The 8507-nt window shown below is 46.2% G+C and overlaps 1 protein-coding gene across 1 annotated transcript in view; it reads left to right on the top strand.

The window, feature by feature from the left end:
- Cdh1 (cadherin 1) overlaps positions 1-8507 on the top strand; it is a 74155-nt gene that overhangs the window by 956 nt on the left and 64692 nt on the right. The window contains exon 2 of the mRNA XM_047528055.1: positions 48-162. Coding sequence (XP_047384011.1) covers positions 48-162 — 115 coding nt within the window. The remainder of the gene's footprint in view (positions 1-47; positions 163-8507) is intronic.

Genomic DNA, 8507 nt, shown 5'->3' with positions numbered 1-8507 from the left:
AGGGAACCCCCCAAGTCACCCCTGTTGGGTACCTTTTTTCACTCCAGGTTTCATCATGGCTCTGCCAGGAACCGAATTCCTGCCATCCCGGCTTTAGCGCTGAGAGCTACACGTTCACAGTGCCCCGGCGGCACCTGGAGAGAGGCCGCATTCTGGGCAGAGGTGAGGGCGCACTGCTGGTGTCCCTGGGCAGAATGAGGAGGGATAGGGAAGGTGCCTAGAAATTGCACTTCCACACCTCTGAGGTGGAGTGGACAACCCTCCCTCACTTTCTCAAGCACCCCCTTGGAATTTACACGAATGTAGGGGTCTAAACTTTTATCGCGGTTGAGCCCTGTCTGGTTAACTTTATAGGACTGGAGGTGGGCGGCCGCACTTAGAGGCCATTAGTATTTCTCATATCGTCCTGGCCACTGGAGACAGTCTTATCATTTCAGACTGCAAAAACCTGCCGGGTGGGACACGAGTATTACCGTTTTACAGATGAGCAAACTGAGGCTCAGAGGGTGGCTCCACTTGCCTAGGGTCAGCAGAGCAGGAATCTGAACCAGGCCCCATTATGCACCACCTGGGGGATGACTGAAGAGCCACCTCTTGGTTACCAGGGCTGTGACTTTTGTTCATAGTGATGAAAACATTTTGATACAGATACTATTTCCCCAAAGAATAAGGATTTTTTTCCTTTTTTTAAAATAAAAGCACAGTAGCTCTGACTCAGGATGGAAATGCATACAAACACCCAATGTATTTCAGGTCTTATCACTGTGATAATCTAGAGTTTGCTTCATTCCACTTCACTGTTGCTGCTGGGCTGGAAGCAAGGGAAGGGACTGGTTTCTCTTCTGGTTTCACAAATTCCCAGGTGCTTACTTTGTATCAAAAGCACATTCTCTCCTTCCTCATGATTGTTGTTGATTGGGCAGTAATAACAGTAAAATAAATACATTTTAAAGAGAAATCATCCACATTTCCTCCTAGAGGGAATACTTCCACTGTGTTTATTCTTCTAGTCTTTTTTAGTTTTGTTTTTTTTTTAGGGGCGGGGGATTCGAACCGTGGCCCTTGTGCATGCTAGGCGAGCACTCTCCAAAGAGAGCTATTTCTTAAGCTTCTTCTAGTTTTTGACCACTTGAAAAATCTACAGAAATCATGCTATTGTCTTAAATTTTGGAATTTGTTCCAACAGTGTGTGTTGTACAGAGAAACTGCAGCTTGATTGATTAACCATATTTGCTTTTCCCATCGGTGTCTGGAACTTTCTGTGGAATCAGAAAGGCTGTTTCTGTCTGATGTTTGGGTAGGTCAATGATTTACTTATTCACTCTCTACTGATGCCTTGGCTGCCCAAGGAGTAAATTGAGATGTAGGGTTAGGGACACTCCAGCCTTGCCCTCTGAACTGCACCTTCTAGCAGGTTCTTGAGTATTCCAAGATCCCTTTAGATGCACTGTGGGACCATGGACAGTGAGGTGTGAAAAGGGTATGGGTGGCCTGGGGTGTTCTGATAGGTGTTAGTGGGCGGTGAAAACTGGCTTCTAGGAGGAAGGAATCTTGACCCAGACTTGGAGAGCAGGGCAGGGGTTAGAAATGAAAAGCAGGAGTGTGTGTGAGCACATGTATGAGGTGTCCCAACACAAGTGCTGATTGCTTTGTACTCCTGTGCCAGTTCATTTGGTAGTGCCTGGGAGGGTTAGGCTGTTTTTGCCTTACCCCCAGGGATTGAACCCAGGAATGCTCTACTCCTGAGCTACATTCCCGGCCCTTTTTCTTCTTTCTTTTGAGATAGGGTCTTGCTAAGTCATTGAGGCTGGTCTTGAACTTGTGATCTGCTTGCCTCATCTCTGAGTAGCTGGGATTGTGTACCTCTGCACCCAGCTACTACTAGTCTTAAGAGAGTGGAAACCATTCTATTTTGCAAGTAAGGAAACTGAGGCAAAAACCAATTTAACCTGCTGAAGGATCCACAGTTGATCTTTCTCTCCTTCTTTCCCTTCCTCTTTCCCTCGAGAAACCAAGGGAAAGAGAGAGAGAGAGAAAAGAAATAAGAAGGAAGGTATTTGGGGAACTAGTGTCCTTTGTGAAGTAGACTGAGGACCGAGGTATTGACGCGGGGACTCCAGAGAGCAGGTAGTGATGAGGGAGATGAAGCTGATTAGGTGGGAGGTGGAGGGTGACCTGGGGCTGGTGGTTTTGTAGAAGCACATTCCACAAGCTTCTCGTGTGGCTGGTTCCTGGTCCTTTTGTGACTACAGAACCCACCCCACTCTACAATTTTCCTGCCTTTTAACTTTTTTGCCATTCTGTGCAGTGGGGTCTCTTTGCAGCAGTGGAATGTAGGATTGCTCCAGGACAGAAGTGCCCTTTTGTAAAATTACACTTCTGGCTTCCAGAACCGGCTCTGTGATTTTAAGATGTAGTCAGAATGGTGACCTTGCTCTCTTTGGACAGTCTGGGGAAATAAAGGGACAAGACATCGGCACCAGGTTTAGAAATGGACTTTGTGGAGAATTTGTTGCCTGGGAATTTCAAAATAAAGAACTGGTGACTGAAGTGTCACAAATAGGGTTTTGACTGAACTGAGGGGACTTCCGTATGTTCTATGGGGGGTCATTCTTGTGCCCATGAGATTAACTCCACAATCAAGTCTTGAGTTTATTCCTTTGGTTTTTCCTCTAGTTTCTAGAGTGGAGAATGTTTTAAAAAAACAAAACCAAAACCAAAAAACCTCAATTGATTTTTTTTTTTTTAATCTTTATTTGTTGTTAATGGACCTTTATTTTATTTACTTATTTATATATGGTGCTGAGAATCGAACCCAGTGCCTTACACATGCTAGGCAAGTGCTCTACCACTGGGCCATAACCCCAGCCCCAATAAATTGATTCTTTAGAGTTGCTATTTTCCTTTTTCTTAGGACAAACTGGTTTGAGAAACCCAGGATATTAGATGGTTTGGAATCTCAGTGCTATTAGCCTAGTGCACAGTTTTAAGTTGATGTGGGGTGGAATAAAGAAAAGCTGTCAGGCTTTTAAAGTGATGGTTTCCTTCTTTTGCTTTTACTACAATCTGGACAAACAGGGCCATGTTTTGGGTTTGAGCTTTGGCTGCTTGATAGATTGACAGGTACCCACCTGCATGGATTAAACAGGCCCATTTCCCCTCCTTTCTGAAAGATGTGCTGAAAGCTGGTACAAACCATAGCAGGTCCCTTCACCAAGTGGACTTTAAAAAGCAAACATGGAAACCTGCTTTGGGATCACTTCATCAGATACCCATTCCTCCACCCCTCCCACTCCTATAGTCACTTCCCCAATTAGTCATGTCTGTGACAAGGACTGATGCAGAGATTACAGGGAAAGGAGACCAGTGGGCCTCCTGCCCTTCCCTTTGTGTCTCCAAAAGCAGTGGAGGCGGAGAAGTCCCCAGGTCCTGCAGGGCCATTTAAGGAAGACTGACTGCCATTCCCTGCCCCACCCCTCTCCGCCAGGTGCTTGTGGAAATCCCTGTTTGTGCACTGGGGCTTTTTATTGGGCTGGGCAAACTATTTCTTCCGAAATGCTCACCTTGGTGTCTGTTACACAGTCCCTTCCAAGTATAGCCCCAGATAAGCCAGAGGCTGTGAAGCAATCAGCTCCCCATCTCCGAAAAGCTGCCAAAACCCTAAAATCCCCGAGAGGCACCTGTCACAGTCCAGACTTTGCCTTTTGGGGTGTCTACTGTGCCTCACTTTCCTCTCCTTTCAGGACAGGAGGCTTTCCAAGGAAAAGAATGGAGTTAGGATAATTCAGTGAAAAAGTATAGGAAAGATCCTGGTTTGAATTTCAGCTCCTGGCTATGTGAGTTCAGATGTCACTTCGTGAAACTCATTTCCTCATCTATGAAATGGGTGTAATGATACATATAGGTTTGTTGTATTCATTCTTTTTTTTTTTTCTTTTCTGGTACCGGGGATTGAACCCAGGGCCTCTTGCAGGCTAGGCAAGTACTCTACCACTGATCTACATCTCCAGCTCTCAATTCATATTTGGTAAATAATTAGTTGGCACCAGCTGGGTTGTGGTTATCTGGGTGTCCACATTTATTCATTTAGTCGACAAACGTGAATGCCTGTTTTATGCCAGTATTAGGTAGAACTTGAACCTAGGGTTCTAGTAATGAATAAAGCAGGTAAGACTGAACATAAATGCAGGTGAGAATGAATGTAAAGAAAAAACATACAACAACATGGCAGCTAATAATTTCTTAGGGACGTAGAAGGCACCCAGGTAACATTTTGAACAAATGAATGGACGGATGAATGAGTACTCACTACCTTGGCTTACGCTTTTCCTCTCAGACTCTAATCTGTGACCTCGGTTCAGCCCTGCAGGTTGCCTGTAGATGGGCAGGGAGGAGCTGGTCTGTTGGAACTCTTAAATATACTCGTGAGGGCTGCCCGCCTGGGCAGTCGGTCACTCACTTGCCTTGAGCGTGTCCTTGGGGAGCTGTACACCCAATACTTCCCTCTGAAAGCTGTGGAGGCCAGAGAAGAGAGGCCTCAAATCGGAATCCAGAAGTGGAAGGGCAGCTAGTCCTTTTTAAGTGTTTTTCATCTTGATCAGTTAAAAAGACGTCATTGTCCTCCCCATCCCCATCCACTGCTTTCCTTTTTATAAGTCTGCTTTTCCTAGGCCTCAGCCTATGCTAATTACAGTGTTTTCTGCCCTTTTCCTCTTCCCTTTCCTTCCTCCCATCTCCACTTCTTCCCAAGGTCCTTGTGGCATCTTCCCTAAAGCCTCTTGCCAGTGAGGGGCATTGGCCAAGACACTCCTCTGAGCCTTGGTTTCCTCATCTGTACAGTGGGAATCCCCACTCTTGTCCTAGGGTGGTGTGTCAAGTACCCTATGAATATTAAATATGAGAGTCCCTGGGGTGCCACGTGCTGTCTGAATTTGAGACTCTCCCATGTTTTATACCCTTAGTTCAAAAGTTCCCCTGAGCTCCCTCCTGCCCAGCAAACCAGCCAAACCAGTTTCCTTACCCTCCTGCTTCTGTGTTAAGCAAACACCGCTCTGCAAACAGTGACTCCACCAGAGTGCCTTTGCTGGGAAAGGGAATTCTGGGGCAGTTTTCTTATTTGCCACTGTGCAGTGTGCTTGGGGTGGGATGCAGGGGGTTTGCCACAGTTTAGAGTTGGGGCGAGAGGAGTGGGATAAGGAGTCTGGTGGTGGGGAAGTCAGGATGACCTTGAATCTGTCGGCCTGTCAGCTTCTGCTTGATTTATTTATTTATTTATTTATTTATTGTACTAGGGATACTGGGGATTGAACCCAGGGGTAACTTAACCACTGAGCCACATCCCAGCCCTATTTTTTATTTTGAGACAGGGTCTTGCTAAATTGCTGAGCCTGTCTTTGAACTTGTGATCTTCCTGCCTCAGCTTCCCGAGCCGCTGGGATTACAGGCATGTGTCACTGCGTCTGGTTCTACTTGATTTTTAAAAGTGGCTCATAGTACTCATGCTTAAGGATACCTGTCTGTTCTCCCATTGCTAAAAATGTGCTGTCCTAGCCCCTGAGACTGTGGTTCACTCCTGTGGGTAAGCATCTAGTCACCTGGAGCACCTGCAAATGCTGATTTTCCCTCTTGCAATTCACTTAGCTATGGTCTCCGTGGGGAGGGGAAATTGGGGGGTGGTCTGGACTTGGCATTTTTATAAAGCTCCCCAGATATCTGTGACCCATTCATTGCCCTGGGCAACCCTAGGGGCTAGGTCAGAGGTGTTGGATGAGTAAATACCTGGTGCCACCCAGGGTGTGGGCACTTGGCACGTGGTTGTCCAGTCTGAGGCCAAGGATCTCGGGGCACCTTTGAGGAGGTAGAGAGGGAGAGAGCTGACCACACCACGGAGTACTCTGGATGCCAAGTGGGTGAGCTAGGAATGGGGGACCCAGAGAAGCAGCCAGTGTACCAAACTAAAGAAACAGCTCCTTAGGAAGGTTCTGCAAAAATATCCACTTAAGAGACCCCTTTTTTTTTTAAAATTTAATTTAATTTTTTTTTATTGTAAACAAATGGGATACATGTTGTTTCTCTGTTTGTACATTTAAGAGACCCTTGGGTGGTCGTTTCAGTATACTCTGAGAAAGCTGCAGGTGGGGAAATGTTCAGAGGGAGGCAGGATGGTCAGTTTCACCCGCTAGGGCTCGTGAGTAAGAGGGCGTTGGCCAGACACAGAAAGGGAAAGGGATTCTAGGAAAAGGAAGTGGGGTGCCAAATGGCGTGTTGCTGGAGTCCGGAGCAGGAGCTGTGCCTTCCTGGACAAGAAGAGGAAGCCTGAGGATGAACCACAGGGGTTGCCTTGCCAGCCTGACAGTGTAGTTGATCCTCGTCATGGTCCAAGGTGGGAACTGTCCTTATTCTCCACTCTAGAAGAGGAACTAGGCTCAGAGAGGTTGGACCATGCTTCTGGTCACCCAGCCAGGTAGTGACAGAGCTGGGACTACAGCCCAGGACTTTTTATCTTCAGAAACTCTTATCCAACCCCTTTACGTCTTACTGCTAAATCCTGCATCTCCCATGGATCCTTAGGCAAGTTTTTGTTTGTTTGTTTTTTGAGAAATGATCTAAGTTTCCAGGGCTGGCCTTGAACTTACAGTCCTTCTCTTGCCTTGGTCTGTTTACCTCTTGACCTTCACCAGAAATGAATGCTAGGCGAACAGCACTTGTCTTCCTTTTTCTGTCTTACAACTTTCTGAGTCCCAGAAAAATCTACCAAAATTTGCACTCATGACTGGAGAAGTAGAGACAGGGAAGTTGTCTTAAACAAACTCATGTTCCAACTGGGACTTGCTCAAGGTTCTGAGCCAGGAAGAGGGTACCCCTCCCCAAAGAGTGGGAATATGTCAATTCCCCTGTGAGCTCCGTTGTTACTATTAGGTCTTAATGGGGCCTCCCTGGAAGGGTTGACTCTGTTCCCTGTGAGCAAGATCATAAACGGTGGCAGGCACAGGACCTCGAGGGATAATTGACCATGTCCTAGATAATAATTAGCTGGCTTTGCAATTGAGAGAGCTTGTAACAAGCTTAAAGCTTTTCAGATTTATTTTACCAGGGCAAGTTCAAGACCAAGAACATCTGTTTCTGTGGTTTGGCATTCAAACATGCATAGATATTGTCTCTGTTCCCAAAAGAGATGGTCCTAGCAGCCCCTTCCTGTTCTCTCTGCTTCCCTGGTCCCTCTTCTCCCCCAACACACAATCTATTCTCCACTCAGCAGTCAGAGTGATGGTTTAAAAATGAAGTTACAGCTCGTCCCACCCTGAAATCCTAATTATTTGGGAGGCTGAGGTAGGAGGATCACAAGTTTGAGGCTAGTCTCAACAACTTAGTGAGTCCCACCCTCAGAATGTAAAACAAAAAGTATAGCTCAATGATAAAGTGCCCCAGGTTCATTTGCTGGTGAATTCCCTATTTTACATGAATAAAAGTCCTCTCTTTGACTTTTGTGAGTCTTCTGCCATGTCCTCGCACCCCCAGCCTGGCTCCGTTACTCTGGCTCCTTCTTTCTTCTCATCCCCTACAAGTGTATTTATTTTGTCCAGCTGCTTTGCTTCCCGGCTGTACCTGGAACACACTGGCTACACATCTACTCAGCACCTTTGCACTGGTTATTACCTGTTTGTGATATCTGCAGAGCTCATTCTCTGTGTCCTGCAAGACACTACTCGGATGTCCCCATTCAGTGAGGCCTTTCTTTCACTCCCTTTTTGGGCGTTTTTCTCTAGTACTTTTCACCTTCTAACGTGCTGTGTATTTTGCTTATTTCTCCTGTTCCCTATCTCCTCTCACTAAAATGTGAGCTATGAGAGACCAGAGATTTTTGTGGTATAACAGTTCCTGGCACATAATAGGTGCTCAGTAAGCATCTATTGAATGAGTTAATGAGAATGTATACTCATGTCTATACAAAATGATCTTCTTCCTTTAGATGACATGTCACTCGCCATGGTGGGTCTCCTTTTGTTTTTTTTTTTTTTTTGTTTTGAGATGGGCTTTCTTATTGAGTCACACAAGGAGGAAGGGATGCTCTCAGAGCATGTGCTGCTTCTGCGTGGCACTCTGCAGTGTCTCCAAGCCCTGCACACCCCGGTGTAACCTTACCTAATTGTCTTGTCAGAAAACAGCTTGCAGTCTGCAGTCTAAAGGTCAGACGAGCCATTTCTACCCCTCACTTCTGGGTGTAAGGAAGCACCAGATCAAAATCTCAACAGACATCTGAGCCTGCCAGGTCACCTGTTCACTTCCCTGTTGTCAGGCAACACCTTTCTTGAATAAGGCTCCCAGGTATATCCAGAACCTTCCACCTGCTCTCTCCTGCAGCCCATTAATTGTTCAAGACCTGGTATACTTCTAGTTCTTGGCATTGCAGGTGAACCTAGAAGGACCTTGGTGAGAGATGCAGAAACTTTTTTGGGGGGTTCCTGGGATGCCTAAACTTTAAAGGTAAAAGTTTAAGGCTCACTTAA

Source organism: Sciurus carolinensis, chromosome 16 (assembly GCF_902686445.1).
Source record: "Sciurus carolinensis chromosome 16, mSciCar1.2, whole genome shotgun sequence".
Classification (NCBI taxonomy): Eukaryota; Metazoa; Chordata; class Mammalia; order Rodentia; family Sciuridae; genus Sciurus; species Sciurus carolinensis.
This window is presented reverse-complemented; position numbering and strand designations above follow the sequence as displayed.